This window comes from Artemia franciscana, chromosome 15, assembly GCF_032884065.1.
Source record: "Artemia franciscana chromosome 15, ASM3288406v1, whole genome shotgun sequence".
In the NCBI taxonomy this organism is placed as follows: domain Eukaryota; kingdom Metazoa; phylum Arthropoda; class Branchiopoda; order Anostraca; family Artemiidae; genus Artemia; species Artemia franciscana.
This window is the reverse complement of record NC_088877.1, coordinates 12,872,922-12,891,684: the sequence shown is the minus strand read 5'-3', so window position 1 is coordinate 12,891,684 and position 18,763 is coordinate 12,872,922. Positions and strand designations below refer to the sequence as shown.

At 35.8% G+C, this 18,763-nt stretch overlaps 1 protein-coding gene across 2 annotated transcripts in view; it reads left to right on the top strand.

Annotated features, from left to right (window-relative positions):
* LOC136036067 (pyruvate dehydrogenase protein X component, mitochondrial-like) overlaps nucleotides 1–18,763 on the top strand; it is a 52,314-nt gene that overhangs the window by 6,361 nt on the left and 27,190 nt on the right. Inside the window, exons 2-4 of one of the 2 annotated variants that reach the window (XM_065718022.1) lie at nucleotides 10,773–10,948; nucleotides 14,740–14,927; nucleotides 16,441–16,589. In XM_065718022.1, coding sequence (XP_065574094.1) covers nucleotides 10,773–10,948; nucleotides 14,740–14,927; nucleotides 16,441–16,589 — 513 coding nt within the window. The remainder of the gene's footprint in view (nucleotides 1–10,772; nucleotides 10,949–14,739; nucleotides 14,928–16,440; nucleotides 16,590–18,763) is intronic. The other variant, XM_065718023.1, reaches the window with a different exon arrangement.

The following is an 18,763-nucleotide window of genomic DNA, read 5'->3' as shown; positions in this document are numbered from 1 at the left end:
AATATTAAGCAACTTATACTTATATTAGCTTGTGGATTTAACAAGCCATCAGAAGTGGTGCAACTCTGTCTATTTGTGATCTTATAGTTATACCAAATTGGCTGATAATATCCAAAACGCTGATTTTTGCCCACATTTAGGTAAAAGTATTTAAGAATGCAGTTTCTTGTTGTGTAGTTTCTGATGTATGTTGTTTCAAATATAATATGGAGGATTATGTACCAGCGTGGAGTTACGTTTTGTCTTTGAATGTCCTTTTATTACTGCAAAATTTTTGTCTGTCATGAGGTAGAACGTTTCAGAATTATTAACAAGTATACTTTTTTTCGTCTTTTTTTTTTCTTAAAAAAAAATCTGCAGAAATAAGAAAAACTAAAGACATCATAATGAATTCAATTCAATGAAAAAAGGTTTGATAAGTTTCTTCAGGACCAATCACATTGTGATCGAAAAGTTCCGTGTGTAAGTATGTAAAATATAATGCAACCAGAACAATAAAAGTTATTTCAAAGAACTTCAGTTGGAAAAATAAAATAAAAGCAACATCACTAAAACTATCCATTTTCCCAAATACTGGATTTGACACTATAAGACCTCAGTCAGAAAAGTTTTGGCCTAAAAATATGCTCTTTGAAGCACCAGACCCTTTTCTCCAGGAAATCTTGTGGTGAGCTCCAATGGCTAGAGCTGGTTTATCAACTCTCTTTGTTGCAAAAAACCTGCTTCACAAACTTTGTTTCAGAACATAATATGTTGGGTCCAAATAAACTTAAGCTAAATGAAGTACTAAATTAAATGAAGTTGAATTCCACATGTTTTTCTTTCTTCTAATTCAGATGGGTAATGCAGCACTGCCAGTTTTGTCAGCAATTTTTAATTAGTATCAAACCCTTGTTAAAGTAGTAAATTTGTTCTTGTCAGTGTCTTATGCTCTTTGGGGGTACTTATGCTCTTTGGGGGGGGGGCAAAATATCATATTAAAGCAGTAAAGTTGGCTTTTTTTCTTTTATGTACTTGCCAAATATCATATTAAAGTTGGCTCTTATCAGTGCAGTAAATTTGGCTCTTGTTTTTTTTATGTAGGCTACTTGCCAAGTATCATATTAAAGTTGGCTCTTTTTTGTTTTCCATACTCTTTGGGTGTACCTTTATGCATTTGCAAAGTATCATGTTAGAGTAGTAAAGTTGGCTCTTGTTCTCTTGTGCGCTTGCAAAGTATTCTGTTAAAGCATTAAAGTTGGCTCTTATCAGTTGTCCATACACTTTGAGTGGACGTTTATGCACTTGAAAAGTATCATTTTGTAGCAGCAAAGATGACCCTTGCAAATTATCCTGTTCAAGCATTAAAGTTGGCTCTTATCAGTTTACCATACTCTTTGAGTGTACGTTTATGCACTTGTAAAGTATCATGTTATAGCAGCAAAGTTGGCCCTTGCAAAGTATCCTGTTCAAGCATTAAAGTTGGCTCTTATCAGTTTCCCATACTCTTTGAGTGTACTGCTATGCACTTGCAAAGTATTTTGTTAAAGCAGTAAAGTCGCTTGCTTGTAAAGATGCCCTTGTTCTCTTGTGTCCTTGCAAAGTATCCTGTTAAAGTATTAAAGTTGGGTCTTATCAGTTTCCCACTCTTTGAGTGTACGTTTATGCACTTGCAAAGTATCATGTTATAGGGGCAAAGTTGGCCCTTGCAAAGTATCCTGTTCAAGTATTAAAGTTGGCTCTTATCAGTTTCCCATACTCTTTGAGTGTACTGCTATGCACTTGCAAAGTATTATGTTAAAGCAGTAAAGTCGCTTGCTACTAAAGATGCCCTTGTTCTCTTGTGTCCTTGCAAAGTATCCTGTTAAAGTATTAAAGTTGGGTCTTATCAGTTTCCCATACTCTTTGAGTGTACGTTTATGCACTTGCAAAGTATCAAGAGGCACACTCATGCTTCTTTAAAGAGGCGAACCACGACAATGTTAAGCGATCTTTGGTTCCAGTGGTCGCAGATGGATGGGGAGGGATGCATTTTGTAGCCCGAGCTCCAACTAAGAAACCTGCCAAATTTCATCCCCCTCCGACTTTTCCTTCATGGGGAAAATCTGGCCGAAAGTTTCGACCCCCCAACCCCAGCCCCCCTTTAACGTTGTCCGATCGGGCTGAAATTCACAAGTTAAGGTTCCCTGGGGCCCAGGAGCTTATCCGCGAAATTTCAGCTCGATCCGATAACTCCTTCCCTGTTTTCCAGAAACCATGCATAGCCACTTAATGTTCATGTTCTTCTTTTGTTTTTTTTTTCTGCCACGCCTACAGGTCACAGCCGACATCGGATCTGGGTGTACGAAGACTCATTCGACGCGGAATTCTCCGAGTAATTTTCCTGGAAAGTTTCGTCGGAAAATCTTAACCCCCCGATTTTCTAGCTTAGAAAAACCCATTTCCCCATGTTAATTTTTGAAATTCTTAAAAGTTATTTAAAAGTTATATTTATACCCATGCAGGTATTTCGACTTCAAACATACCCGGTTAGACTTTTAATCCTAAGGTCAAGGGTTCAAGTCCCTTATTGGGTGTTTTTTTTTCACAAAATATGAAAAAAACTTCGTTTTCTTAAAGAGTTAAAGAGGCTGCGTCCCAAAGTCGAACCTTAAAACGTACAGAAATTAGGAGAGGCAGTCCTAATTCCTGTACGAGGAGTACAGGAATTATTAAATTACATCCACCATGGATTGTAGAAAAACGTACAGAAATAATATGAAAAAAACTTCGTTTTCTTAAAGAGTTAAAGAGGCTGCGTCCCAAAGTCGAACCTTAAAACGTACAGGAATTAGGAGAGGCAGTAGAGGGGCTGCAGCCCCCCAAACCCCCCGCTTTTAAAGTCTCTTTTGTAAAGGTTTTTTGTTGTTGGGGGCTACCGCCCCCTAACCCCCCGCTCTTGGCTTCGGAAAGGCCCTCTTTTAATTAACAAAAAATTGAAATGAATGAATAATGGAATAACTTCGAAAAATGTTAAACACAAGAGGACAGGAGAACCATTGCGCCGAAACTAGTAATTAGTAACAATGAAGTCCCCCCACAACAAAAAACCTGTACAAAAGAGTCTTTAAAAGCGGGGGGTTTGGGGGGCGGCAGCCCCCCTACTGGCTCTCCTAATTCCTGTACGTTTTAAGGTTCGACTTTGGGACGCAGCCTCTTTAACTCTTTAAGAAAACGAAGTTTTTTTCATATTATCATGTTATAGCAGCAAAGTTGGCCCTTGCAAAGTATTCTGTTCAAGCATTAAAGTTGGCTCTTATCAGTTTCCCATACTCTTTGAGTGTACTGCTATGCACTTGCAAAGTATTATGTTAAAGCAGTAAAGTCGCTTGCTAGTAAAGATGCCCTTGTTCTCTTGTGTCTTTGCAAAGCATCCTGTTAAAGCATTAAAGTTGGCTCTTATCAGTTTCCCATACTCTTTGAGTGTACGTTTATGCACTTGCAAAGTATCATGTTATAGTAGAAAAGTTGGCCCTTGCAAAGTATCCTGTTCAAGCATTAAAGTTGGCTCTTCTCAGTTTCCTATACTTTTTTTGTGTGTACGTTTATGCACTTGCAAAGTATCATGTTATAGCAGAAAAGTTGGCCCTTGCAAAGTTTCCTGTTCAAGCAATAAAGTTGGCTCTTATCAGTTTCCCAAACTCTTTGAGTGTACGTTTATGCACTTGCAAAGTATCATGTTATAGCAGCAAAATTGGCCCTTGCCAAGTATTCTGTTCAAGCATTAAAGTTGGCTCTTATCAGTTTCCCATACTCTTTGAGTGTACTGCTATGCACTTACAAAGTATTATGTTAAAGCATTAAAGTCACTTACTAGTAAAGATGCCCTTCTTCTCTTGTGTCCTTGCAAAGTATCCCGTTAAAGCATTAAAGTTAGCTCTTATCAGTTTCCCATACTCTTTGAGTGTACGTTTATGCACTTGCAAAGTATCATGCTATAGCAGCAAAGTTGGCTCTTGCAAAATATCCTGTTCAAGCATTAAAGTTGGCTCCTATCAGTTTTCCATACTCTTTGAGTGTACGTTTATGCACTTGCAAATTATCATGTTATAGCAGCAAAGTTGGCCCTTGTAAAGTATCCTGTTCAGGCATTAAAGTTGGCTCTTATCAGTTTACCATACTCTTTGAGTGTACGTTTATGCACTTGCAAAGTATCATGTTATAGCAGCAAAGTTGGCCCTTGCAAAGTATCCTGTTCAAGTATTAAAGTTGGCTCTTATCAGTTTCCCATACTCTTTGAGTGTACGTTTATGCACTTGCAAAGTATCGTGTTATAGTAGCAAAGTTGGCCCTTGCAAAGTATCCTGTTCAAGCATTAAAGTTGGCTCTTATCAGTTTCCCATACTCTTTGAGTGTACGTTTATGCACTTGCAAAGTATTTTGTTATAGCAGCAAAGTAGGCCCTTGCAAAGTATCCTGCTCAAGCATTAAAGTTGTCTGTTATCAGTTTCCCATACTCTTTGAGTGTACGTTTATGCACTTGCAAAGTGTCATGTTACAGCAGCAAAGTTGGCCCTTGCAAAGTATCCTGTTCAAGCATTAAAGTTGGCTTTTATCAGTTTCCCATACTCTTTGAGTGTACGTTTATGCACTTGCAAAGTATCATGTTATAGCAGCAAAGTTGGCCCTTGCAAAGTATCCTGTTCAAGCATTAAAGTTGGCTCTTATCAGTTTCCCATACTCTTTGAGTGTACATTTATGCACTTGCAAAGTATCATGTTATAGCAGCAAAGTTGGCCCTTGCAAAGTATTCTGTTCAAGCATTAAAGTTGGCTCTTGTCAGTTTCCCATACTCTTTGAGTGTACGTTTATGCACTTGCAAAGTATCATGTTATAGCAGCAAAGTTGGCCCTTGCAAAGTATCCTGTTCAAGCATTAAAGTTGGCTCTTATCAGTTTCCCATACTCTTTGAGTGTACGTTTATGCACTTGCAAAGTATCATGTTCAAGCATTAAAGTGAGGTCTTATCAGTTTCCCATACTCTTTGAGTGTACGTTTATGCACTTGCAAAGTATCATGTTATAGCAGCAAAGTTGGCCCTTGCAAAGTATCCTTTTCAAGCATAAAAGTTGGCTCTTACCAGTTTTCCATACTCTTTGAGTGTACGTTTATGCACTTGCAAAGTATCATGATATAGCAGCAAAGTTGGCTCTTGCAAAGTATCCTGTCCAAGCATTAAAGTTGGCTCTTATCAGTTTTTCATACTCTTTGAGTGTACGTTTATGCACTTGCAAAGTATCATGGTAATGCAGCAAAGTTGGCCCTTGCAAAGTATCCTTTTCAAGCATTAAAGTTGGCTCTTATCAGTTTCCCACAATCTTTGAGTGTACGTTTGTGCACTTGCAAATTATCATGTTATAGCAGCAAAGTTGACCCTTGCAAAGTATCCTGTTCAAGCATTAAAGTTGGCTCTTATCAGTTTACCATACTCTTTGAGTGTACGTTTATGCACTTGCAAAGTATCATGTTATAGCAGCAAAGTTGGCCCTTGCAAAGTATCCTGTTCAAGCATTAAAGTTGGCTTTTATCAGTTTCCCATACTCTTTGAGTGTACGTTATGCACTTGCAAAGTATCATGTTATAGCAGCAAAGTTGGCCCTTGCAAAGTATCCTTTTCAAGCATAAAAGTTGGCTCTTACCAGTTTTCCATACTCTTTGAGTGTACGTTTATGCACTTGCAAAGTATCATGATATAGCAGCAAAGTTGGCTCTTGCAAAGTATCCTGTCCAAGCATTAAAGTTGGCTCTTATCAGTTTTTCATACTCTTTGAGTGTACGTTTATGCACTTGCAAAGTATCATGGTAATGCAGCAAAGTTGGCCCTTGCAAAGTATCCTCTTCAAGCATTAAAGTTGGCTCTTATCAGTTTCCCACAATCTTTGAGTGTACGTTTGTGCACTTGCAAATTATCATGTTATAGCAGCAAAGTTGACCCTTGCAAAGTATCCTGTTCAAGCATTAAAGTTGGCTCTTATCAGTTTACATACTCTTTGAGTGTACGTTTATGCACTTGCAAAGTATCATGTTATAGCAGCAAAGTTGGCCCTTGCAAAGTATCCTGTTCAAGCATTAAAGTTGGCTTTTATCAGTTTCCCATACTCTTTGAGTGTACGTTTATGCACTTGCAAAGTATCATGTTATAGCAGCAAAGTTGGCCCTTGCAAAGTATCCTGATCAAGCATTAAAGTTGTCTCTTATCAGCATCCCATACTCTTTGAGTGGACGTTTATGCACTTGCAAAGTATCATGTTATAGCAGCAAAGTTGGCCCTTGCAAAGTATCCTGTTCAAGCATTAAAGTTGGCTCTTATCAGTTTTTCATACTCTTTGAGTGTACGTTTATGCACTTACAAAGTATCCTGTTATAGCATCAAAGTTGGCCCTTGCAAAGTATCCTCTTCAAGCATTAAAGTTGGTTCTTATCAGTTTCCCATACTCTTTGAGTGTACGTTTATGCACTTGCAAAGTATCATGTTACAGCAGCAAAGTTGGCCCTTGCAAAGTATCCTGTTCAAGCATTAAAGTTGTCTCTTATCAGCATCCCATACTCTTTGAGTGTACGTTTATGCACTTGCAAAGTATCATGTTATAGCAGCAAAGTTGGCCCTTGCAAAGTATCCTGTTCAAGCATTAAAGTTGGCTCTTATCAGTTTCCCATACTCTTTGAGTGTACGTTTATACACTTGCAAAGTATCATGTTATAGCAGCAAAGTTGGCCCTTGCAAAGTATCCTTTTCAAGCATTAAAGTTGGCTCTTATCAGTTTCCCATACTCTTTGAGTGTACGTTTATGCACTTGCAAAGTATCATGTTATAGCAGCAAAGTTGACCCTTGCAAAGTATCCTTTTCAAGCATTAAAGTTGTCTCTTATCAGTTTCCTATACTCTTTGAGTGTACGTTTATGCACTTGCAAAGTATCATGTTATAGCAGCAAAGTTGGCCCTTGCAAAGTATCCTGTTTAAACATTAAAGTTGGCTCTTATCACTTTCCCATACTCTTTGAGTATACTGCTATGCACTTGCAAAGTATTATGTTAAAGCAGTAAAGTCTCTTGCTAGTAAAGATGCCCTTGCTCTCTTGTGTCCTTGCAAAGTATCCTGTTAAAGCATTAAAGTTGGCTCTTATCACTTTCCCATACTCTTTGAGTATACTGCTATACTTTGGCCCTTGCAAAGTATCCTGTTCAAGCATTAAAGTTGGCTCTTATCAGTTTACCATACTCTTTGAGTGTATGTTTATGCACTTGCAAAGTATCATGTTATAGCAGCAAAGTTGGCCCTTGCAAAGTATCATGTTCAAGCATTAAAGTTGGCTCTTATCAGTTTCCCATGCTCTTTGAGTGTACGTTTATGCACTAGCAAAGTATCATGTTATAGCAGCAAAGTTGGCCCTTGCAAAGTATCCTGCTCAAGCATTAAACTTGGCTCTTATCAATTTACCATACTCTTTGAGTGTAAGTTTATGCGCTTGCAAAGTATCATGTTTTAGCAGCAAAGTTGGCCCTTGCAAAGTATCCTGTACAAGCATTAAAGTTGGCTCTTGTCAGTTTCCCATACTCTTTGAGTGTACGTTTATGCACTTGCAAAGTATCATGTTATAGCAGCAAAGTTGGCCCTTGCAAAGTATCCTGTTCAAGCATTAAAGTTGGCTCTTATCAGTTTCCCATACTCTTTGAGTGTACGTTTATGCACTTGCAAAGTATCATATTATAGCAGCAAAGTTGGCCCTTATAAAGTATCCTGTTCAAGCATTAAGGTTGGCTCTTGTCAGTTTGCCATACTCTTTGAGTGTACGTTTATGCACTTTCAAAGTATCATGTTATAGCAGCAAAGTTGGCCCTTGCAAAGTATCCTGTTCAAGCATTAAATTTGTCTGTTATCAGTTTGCCATACTCTTTGAGTGTACGTTTATGCACTTGCAAAGTATCATGTTATAGCTGCAAAGTTGGCCCTTGCAAAGTATCCTGTTCAAGCATTAAAGTTGGCTCTTATCAGTTTCCCATACTCTTTGAGTGTACGTTTATGCACTTGCAAACTATCATGTTATAGCAGCAAAGTTGGCCCTTGCAAAGTATCATGTTATAGCAGCAAAGTTGGCCCTTGCAAAGTATCCTGTTCAAGCATTAAAGTTTGCTCTTATCAGTTTCCCATACTCTTTGAGTTTACGTTTATGCACTTACAAAGTATCATGTTATAGCATCAAAGTTGGCCCTTGCAAAGTATCCTGTTCAAGCATTAAAGTTGGCTCTTATCAGTTTCCCATACTCTTTGAGTGTACGTTTATGCACTTGCAAAGTATCATGTTATAGCAGCAAAGTTGGCCCTTGCAAAGTATCCTGTTCAAGGATTAATGTTGGCTCTTATCAGTTTCCCATACTCTTTGAGTGTACGTTTATGCACTTGCAAAGTATCATGTTATAGCAGCAAAGTTGGCCCTTGCAAAGTATCCTGTTCAAGCATTAAAGTTGGCTCTTATCAGTTTCCCATACTCTTTGAGTGTACGTTTATGCACTTGCAAAGTATCATGTTATAGCAGCAAAGTTGGCCCTTGCAAAGTATCCTGTTCAAGCATTAAAGTTGGCTCTTATCAGTTTCCCATACTCTTTGATTGTACGTTTATGCACTTGCAAAGTATCATGTTATAGCAGCAAAGTTGGCCCTTGCAAAGTATCCTGTTCAAGCATTAAAGTTGTCTGTTATCAGTTTCCCATACTCTTTGAGTGTACGTTTATGCACTTGCAAAGTATCATGTTATAGCAGCAAAGTTGGCTCTTGCAAAGTATCCTGTTCAAGCATTAAAGTTGGCTCTTATCAGTTTCCCATACTCTTTGAGTGTACGTTATGCACTTGCAAAGTATCATATTATAGCAGCAAAGTGGGCCCTTGCAAAGTATCCTGTTCAAGCATTAAAGTTTGCTCTTATCAGTTTCCCATACTCTTTGAGTTTACGTTTATGCACTTACAAAGTATCATGTTATAGCATCAAAGTTGGCCCTTGCAAAGTATCCTCTTCAAGCATTAAAGTTGGCTCTTATCAGTTTCCCATACTCTTTGAGTGTACGTTTATGCACTTGCAAAGTATCATGTTATAGCAGCAAAGTTGGTTCTTGCAAAGTATCCTGTTCAAGCATTAAAGTTGGCTTTTATCCGTTTCCCATACTCTTTGAGTGTACGTTATGCACTTGCAAATTATCATGTTATAGCAGCAAAGTTGGCCCTTGCAAAGTATCCTGTTCAAGCATTAAAGTTGGTTCTTATCAGATTCTCATACTCTTTGAGTGTACGTTTATGCACTTACAAAGTATCATGTTATAGCATCAAAGTTGGCCCTTGCAAAGTATCCTCTTCAAGCATTGAAGTTGGCTTTTATCAGTTTCCCATACTCTTTGAGTGTACGTTTATGCACTTGCAAAGTATCATGTTATAGCAGCAAAGTTGGCCCTTGCAAAGTATCCTGTTCAAGAATTAAAGTTGGCTCTTATCAGTTTCCCATACTCTTTGAGTGTACGTTTATGCACTTGCAAAGTATCATGTTATAGCAGCAAAGTTGGCCCTTGCAAAGTATCCTGTTCAAGCATTAAAGTTGTCTCTTATCAGTTTCCCATACTCTTTGAGTGTACGTTTATGCACTTGCAAAGTATCATGTTATAGCAGCAAAGTTGGCCCTTGCAAAGTTTCCTGTTCAAACATTAAAGTTGGCTCTTATCACTTTCCCATACTCTTTGAGTATACTGCTATGCACTTGCAAAGTATTATGTTAAAGCAGTAAAGTCTTTTGCTAGTAAAGATGCCATTGTTCTCTTGTGTCCTTGCAAAGTATCCTGTTAAATCATTAAAGCTGGGTCTTATCAGTTTCCCATACTCTTTGAGTGTACGTTTATGCATTTGCAAAGTATCATGTTATAGCAGCAAAGTTGGCCCTTGCAAGGTAACCTGTTCAAGCATTAAAGTTGGCTGTTATCAGTTTCCCATACTCTTTGAGTGTACTGCTATGCACTTGCAAATTATTATGTTAAAGCAGTAAAGTCGCTTGCTAGTAAAGATGCCCTTGTTCTCTTGTGTCCTTGCAAAGTATCCTGTTAAAGCATTAAAGTTGGGTCTTATCAGTATCCCATACTCCTTGACGGTACTTTTATGCACTTGCAAAGTATCATGTTACAGCAGTGAAGTTGGCCTTTGCAAAGTATGCTGTTAATGCATTACAGTTGGCTCTTATCAGTTTTCCATACTCTTTGAGTGAAATTTTATGCTCTTGCAAAGTATCATGTTAAAGCATTTCAGTTGTCCCTTGTTCTCTTATGCACTTGCAAAGTATCCTGATTAAACATTAAAGTTTGCTTTTATTAGTTTCCGAATCTCTTTGAGTGTACTTATGTACTTGCAAAGTATCATGTTATAGAAGTAAAGTTGGCCCTTGTTAAAGCAGTAAATTCGGCTCTTGTTCTCTTGTGCACTTGCAGAGTATCCTCTTAAAGCATTAAAGTTGGCTCTTATCAGTTTCCCATACTCTTTGAGTGTAGTTCTATGCACTTAGAAAGTATCATGTTAAAGCGGTAAAGTTGGCTCTTGTTCTTTCATGCACTTGCCAAGTATCATGTTAAAGCAAAAAAGTTGGCTCTTATCAGTTTCCCATGCTCTTTTGGTGTACTTTTATGCACTTGCCAAACATCAAGGAAAAACAGCCAAAAACCAAGACAGCATCCAGTGACTAGCTAAGGGCAGGCAAGATTGTGATTAATAAACTCATAATTATAGCAATTGAAATCAAGATGCCTGCCCTGTCGCCTACTATGACAGAAGGAACAATAATATCGTGGTCAAAATCAGAAGGTGATGAAGTAGCAGCTGGTGATGTTCTGTGTGAAATTCAGACAGACAAAGCAGTCCTTCCGCTTGAGGTTGATGAAGAAGGGATACTAGCAAAAATTCTAGTAAGTTTTTTGTGGTATTTAAGTTTGTGGTATTTAATTGTGGTATTGTGGTATTTAAGATTTAGCGGTAAGTTTTGAAAGATACTCTTACTGACTAAGTTACCAGTAACTTTGGTTAGCTACCGCATAAGTGGTAAGTTTCAAACACTCATGAATTTAAAAGAAAATATTCTATCTTCTCTGACAGAAAATAGGAAAAAATATTATTTTTGCATCATATTATTTGTTTGCTTCCTACTTCGTTTACATGGGGGAAAAATTATAAGAAATTGCACTTTAGGCTTCAGATGATAATTTAAAAGCGATAATAATAGATAAGCTAGAGCTGGAGCAGCTGCTGCTCCTCTTCTTCATCTGGTGCATCTTCAAACGCTAGCTCTGGCAGATCATCTCCCCCTAGACCATCTCCACTATCATGTGGTAGTGAACTTTTGATAGAAAGATATGATGGCAGTGTCAACATCCCTTCCAGCCTTCCGCGTTGATTTCCAGGCATTTTTGAAGCTGTACGGCGATGGTCTTTTTTTTTTTGCTATTGAGTGACTGATGGACCATTAGAATTTATTTCACTGTTTTATGCTTGGTGTAGTTTCTATGGCGGGTCTGCACTAGTCCATAACCTGACCAGAGTCTGTCACTGGAGGCTACAGTAACACAAATTGTTTAGATTTTAATAGCCACTCCCGTAAGCACCAACTTCGTAAAAAAACAGCCCACCAACAAGCTGCTGATTCGACAGCTTTTACAGTCTCAAAGTACAATGATTTGGAAATTGGGCCACTTTTGGAGGTGTAGATACATAGTTTTGTGTTCAAGACACCAACAAAGTCAGCTTTAGATCTGTCGTTAAATGAATCACCATCCTTCCAGCTCAGAGTCAACTTATTGCATCCGTAAACACACCCAAAAGCGTTACGTTTTGCGCATTGCTAGATTTTTCTGGCTCGAATCCATGCTCTAAACTGTGCAATTTATTCGAAACCATATGGTTTTACCCATCACGTAATCTTACCTTTAAGAAAAGCTGCTGTAATTTTTTCATTTATGAAATCATATATACCAAACCTTCCTTTTTTATACCTCAATTGCCTAGCATTTATAGAATAAAAATTTATGTAATAAAAAAATATAAAAATATTAGGCTACCTTGTACTGAGCAGAATAAAAGCTGGTAACAATAGCAGTTTAACAAATTAAAGTCAATTGTGCGTTGTTTTTTTTCAATACTAACGAATGCAATAAATCATGAAAAGTATTTGATAAACATATGCAGTGATGGACGGATAGAGAGCATGGAAAACAACTAAAGATATTGAAGCAGGCTTCAAAAGCCAAAACAATGGCAAAAGCCAGCACATGTATCCATCTGAAAAACCAAGATTACAAAGAAAAGATTCAATTTGATTTTGTGGAAACCTCCTTATAATGATGCTTCATCCAGAAATAATCAAGAATCTTGTGGGATGATGGGAAAGATTTATGTTTGGGCACTAGTTGCTGCTGTGTCACCATTGCAATGCTAGACTAGAAGTGATTGGGCAGGAATATTTTTTTATTAATAGGTCTTCCTACCCGCATTATAGCTAAATATATAATTGGCTGATTATTTATTTGATAGTCAAAGATAGCCTGTAAAAAAATTCGAGTCAATAGTCAAAACTCAGTAAAATTAAATTGGCCTCTGCTATGAATGTCATATTTATTCAGACTGACTGACTCATTGCATACCCCCCCCCCCTTTTTTACTCAGGCAAGAAATGACAAAGAGGGAGTGATATTAGCATAAGCTCAAAAGGGTATGACTCAGGCATTGAATCTGATGAATGAAAATTTTGTTATGATAGATTTTAGTGAAGTGGCACCTCTCTTAGGGATGGATTTGTTTCAATTGAGAACATTTTAAACTTGCCACTTATGAAATTTACCAGTAAGTTTGACCTGAAACTTACCATAATAGGGTAAGTTACCCTGTGGTAACTTACCGTGTGGTAACTTACGTCTTGCACACTACGTAGATTATATTATTAGACTACTGTCTCTTTAAGTATATATTGGCAATACATTATTTATCATGTTTAGGTGCTTTTGGAACAGTCGAATTCAACAGTATTGACATAATGTAATTATGCTACTGCTCCTTGTTTGATCTTCTTTAGCCATTTAGAATAAGTTGAAATTTGTTTTGAATTAACCATATTTCTATAAATCTTGATAACCAAATAATATTGTAGTAAATAGATTAGACCGATTGATAACCTCCTTAGCTTGAGAATCAGCTATGTATTTAAGATTTACAAAATGTTAAATAGTCCTTTTTCATTTGCATGGATAATTTGGCTGCATTCCAGTTTTTTGCTGCTTTAGGGATTATTCCTATAACTCTCCATTTTTTCACCATCATTAGTGGGATACACAGCTTTTATAAAGGCCTGTTTCCACTACCCCAATTGTTACCTGCAATTTTCTGCTATATCACTGAAACATAATTTATTGGCATTTTACTATTTTAATATAAACAAAAATTCAAATTTAATTTCTTTCACTTTTATGCTCCAAACTAGGAAATATTTACTTAATATCCTTTGATTTTGCATAGCTGAGCTAATCCTTCCGTTTTGCTTGTCTGAATGGTAATTTAGTTTTAGAAATGAAATACAACGACATTCTTTTTTATTTAATTATTTGGAGAGGGTGAATTGGCAAGGAAATTTCTGAAGCTTTGAAAGTTTCGTGTAATTTTCAGAGAAAAAAAAATCATTGTATACTAAATAGATCAAAACAAGAACAAAACTGCCCTAGCCCCAAAAGTAAGCTTTTTAGCGATTGTATAATGTTGGGCTAGCATATTTTTGAATTCTTGTCATTGGCATGTCAACAGGTAGGGGTTGTTTGATCCATACTAGAACAAAAACCAGTAAAATTTCGTGTGTCAGAAGTGCATTAAGCACTCAAAGCTTTCAAAACCTTTTTTTTCATCAAAGAAATAAGCACTTTGCCTACCTTGGTCCCCTAAGTTAGGGGAAAAATAATTAATGGCCTAATGAACAATAATCGAATTGCAATTCCGTCTTAAAAATAATGGGATTTTCAAAAGTCTGAATTGATGCTTCTCAATGCACCTATTGTGGACATTTGTTTCAATCTATGTACAATTTTAATAGGTATTATGATTATTTAAAAAAAAAAGCGCGTGGAAAGTCTTAGATATTTTGTTTTATTAAACAAAATATCTTGCATGACTTCTGGAGAACCTTTTATATTGTTGTATACTGTTTTATATATTGTTTTTATACTTTATTTTAAACCCTGAAATCTTCCAGAAACATTTGCGCTTTTCTGACACTTTTTGACATTTTCTACTTCTAACAACTCACGGCAGCACCAAGCCTTCTGTAGCCAACATAGCTACACACGCTCCTCTTCCTTTTTGACATTTTCTACTACCAACAACTCACGGCAGCACCAAGCCTTCTGAAGCCAACATAGCTTCACACGCTCCTCTTCCTTTTTGACATTTAAGTGTATATAAATCAGCAAGTCCAAATAACTTGCATTTATTTTTATCGGAAGCTATAATAGGAATAGGTGTTTCACCAAGAAAAGTATCTTGATCCTGAGTAGGACTTAGAGTAGGTCTAGCCCATAACTCCCTGCTGTTTCCCAGGCATAGCCTAAGCACTCTTTGTATTTACCTCATGTTTCAAAATAGATGTGCGGATTTTCTGACTCCTACTTTCAATAGTTTTGGTTATTATTTCTTCCTTTAAGCGTTGGTACCATGTATGTTTCAGGCTCCTGCTAATTCCACCGACGTAAAAATTGGAACTCCAATAGCAATGATCGCTGAAGAAGGAGAAGATTGGAAGAGTATAAGTGGACCTGTTCTTGAATCAGGGTCAGCTGTGACAGACGAAAAACCTTTAAAGGATGAAGCAGCAGCAGAATTTAGCAGTGTAAGGCATCTAGGAGCTACACCAACGTAAGCTATTAAGTTGGCTTTTCTTGATTTTTTTATTGGCTCCAATAAGACTCATAAGGAGGATGATTTAAGATTTTTTTATTTAGAAGGGGGTATTTTATGCCGGGGGAGGAAGAGAATATTTTCTAGTGGACTATATTAATGGTCTTTAGTGGGTTTAGGGCCTGAACTGTGTAAATTTCTTTTACTTGGGCTCTTTTCTTTAATGGGTATAAATACAGAGCATACTCCATAAAAAACAACTAATCTATCTGCTCCATGGGGGAGGGGGGACTGACTGATTATCCTCCTCCCCCTGAAAATGGCTTTACTCATAAGCACAGAGTTTCAAAAAAGCTTGACTTGTGCTTAAACTAGAATAACAAGCTAATTTGAGTGAAGACTTACTGAAGGAGCTAACAGTAAATATTAACAAACTACTAAAAAAATTACAGAACCTAGTTATAATCATAGATTAGTGCATTACAAATTGTCTGTGATTATAACTAGGTTCTGTAATTTTATTAGTAGTTTGTTAATATTTACTGTTTGCTCCTTCAGCTAGTGTTCACTCAAATTAATTACCTTTTAGGTATAAAAATTACCTTTAGGTATAAAATTTACCTTTCTACTCAGTCTAGGTAAAGAACTTTATTAAAAATTTGTATTAAAAAGTACTGTTGCTATGAACAGTAGTGTATTTGGATAGATAATCTGTTTTTGATGTTGCCTTTTTTTCACAGCACTTTAGCAAAAGCTAACCATTTATTAGTTCTTTTTGCTATTACAGTGGAATTTTTGTATGTATTATGTAGTATAATACCAGTAGAATTAATATTTTATCCAGATTTGTCAGTAAGTATTCTAATGTTCCTTTTATAATGGATTTTTCTTTGTCCCTTATCCGAATCGTTCCTTCTCAGTTCTGATGTACAAGTTTTGTGTTTGGGTCAATCTCTGGAGGAATATCTCTCTGTATTGCGTGCTAACATGGGTATGAAGATGGAAAGCTCGCAATATCATCGAATACTTAGCCTAAAAAAAATGGGTTGAAATTTACATAATTCATAAACATTTTGCTATTTGCTCAAAACTTGAAAAAATAGGAGAAATCACTTTTGATACAAACGACCTCAAAATTATATTGTCGTCTTTACAAAGGTCAAAGAGTATAAGATCTGTACTTATAAAACATTAGATTATATTTTTTAATGAACCAATAAATATGTAAATACATGCTCTAATTAACTTTCTCTTTAATTTCTGGAAAAGCTACCTACAGAAAAGTAGACTGATACAGTGTACTACAAGGTCAACTGCGCTATTTTATATATGTTTTTACGCTATCTGGGTATTGCAACATAAAACACCCCCACCAATGATAAAATATAAACATATTATACACACAATTTTATTTTAACCTGTTTGAGTTCTTATTTATTATTTCTTGTAATCTTCTTCATTTTTCCTTCAGTAATTTAGTCGTTTAAATATAAATAATGCAACAGTAATCTCAGTGGTTTGTTTCTTTCAGGCTCATCGGACCCGCTGTCAGAGGTTTGCTTGAACAATATAATATTAATGCTAATGAAGTCAGGCCAACTGGTCCCAAGAGTCTACTGCTTAAAGGAGACATTTTGAAGTATGTCAAGGAGAAGGGATTAAAACCTGTTGTCTTAACTGGTATGATGGACTGTGTCTGTTTTTGATTAGAGAACACATATTTAAGCTTTTATTTTAAATGGCTTTTGGTAATGTTTTAGGCTAGTTAATAACAGGAGTTGAATTTCTTTGCAGTAGCCGGATTTTGCGTTGCCTAAATGTTTTTATTTTTATTACTTTTTTGTTTTTAGAATTTACCGAAAACGTTGTTAAGAATTCAAGTCGTTAAATCTTAAATATCTAACAAACGTTAACGTTGCTGAACGTTTGTTAAAAATTTAGAATTTAATTTAAACACTTGTGCCTGGAACCTGGATCACCAAGGACTGCCATTTCCTGGATATAGGAGGGGAAAGGAAAAGCTTAAATTAGATAATGAAATCGTCATGAAAATACACGAGTCGTTTTTGTATGTGACAATGACAAACACGAGTCGTGTTTGTCATTGTCACATACAAAAATCTACGTTTTGCATCTATAAAAGTTGTAGAATCTTTCAAGAATTATTTTTTCTCAATCACAAGGGCACAGGGGCTTGCATAGAAATATTGTATATGAGTAGCCCATTGTTTTGAATTTGTAAATCATTTGAGTGCTAACAAGAGTTCGTAATTTTTTGATATAGGAACAGAAATTATATAAATACTATAACTAAGGTTTTATTCGTCTTGAATTAAAATGACTTGATAAGCTATGGTTCATATTGCCACTTCTATATAATGAATGTGTATATGACTTCTATATAGTTATTGAGTTATATGTAAATTCTAATCTGTATAGTTGTAGATAACTTCTATATATCTATATAAAGGCTATTGGAGGATCTATTTAATATCAGTATTTAAAACTTCTAAATAGGTGCTTCATCCCTCCTCTTTACCTTTCTGTCTGGGTGCAGATATGTTCTAACTGTAAATGAATGGAGTGCAAAAATATTTACAATGCCTGAGCAATAATTTTAATGTTTTAATTCAAACTAGAAAAATACCTGAAAATTTTAAAATTAGTTTGTTTTTTTGTTAGATAAAATCCACTCGCTACGTGATTAAGCTTACAGGTTGAAACGCAACCAGTTATATAATGTCAGTAGGAAGGCTCAAAAAACGATAATTTACAATTATTACACATGATGATTTGGTATTTTGACAAGGGATTACAATAATTCAAAAACTTTAAAAAAGAAATCCAAAAGTTTCAATCTTAATACATATCGTTATTAGAAATCGGGGAAGCTTCAACAGTTAAAATTTTTGAAAAGACTTCAATATGAAAAGACATTAAATTGCGTGAAAAGTAAAAAATTGGTAATTGTAAAAATATTTTAACCAGGAATTACAACCAAATCAAAAATCTTAAAAAAGAAAACTATTTTTTAATGCAACCAGTTATAAAATCTCAGTAGGAAGGCTAAAAAAAAACGAAAATATGCAATTATTACAAATGATGATTCTTTATTTTGACAAGGAATTACAACAATTCAAAAACCTTAAAAAGAAACCCAAAAGTTTTAAGCTTAGTACATATCGTTGTTAGAAATCGGACTAGCTTCAATACTCTAATATCTTTGAAAAGACAGTATGAAAAGACATTGAATTGCGTGTGTTAAAATTGAAAGCCAATGTTACAAATCGGCTATGATAAACAATCTGCTGGGGATCTGAAATACAGATAAACAGATAAAAAAAATAACAAGATAAACAGTGAAATGTAGATAAAAAAATAAAAATTTTTAATCTCGATAAACACAAAGGAAAAAAGGAATCCACATTGCTGGTTTGTTTTATAATTAGCAAATGGACATTTTTTATATTTTATATTTACATTTACACATTACATTTTATATTATATTAATATTTATATTATTAATTTTTTATATTTACTAATTATAACTTTAGCAGCCAAAAAACTGAAAATTCATACCATCGTCCCTAAAGAAAAATTAGCGAAAGAATCTAGTGACTCTTGCTTTGGCTCTACTTGCATATGGGAGGTTGGTGTAAGTGTACCGCTCTAACATTGGTCTGAAAGCCCTTTATTCCTCCGAAGTTAAGAAGTTGGACATAAGAGTACATTATTAAGTTCTCAAATACTACGTGCTGGAAGCTCCTCTTTTGCTTTTCCCCATGTCCTGAAGCGTAGATGGGCATGACGAGGAATCATAGCTTTGGTAAGGACTATTGTACTAGGACTCTATG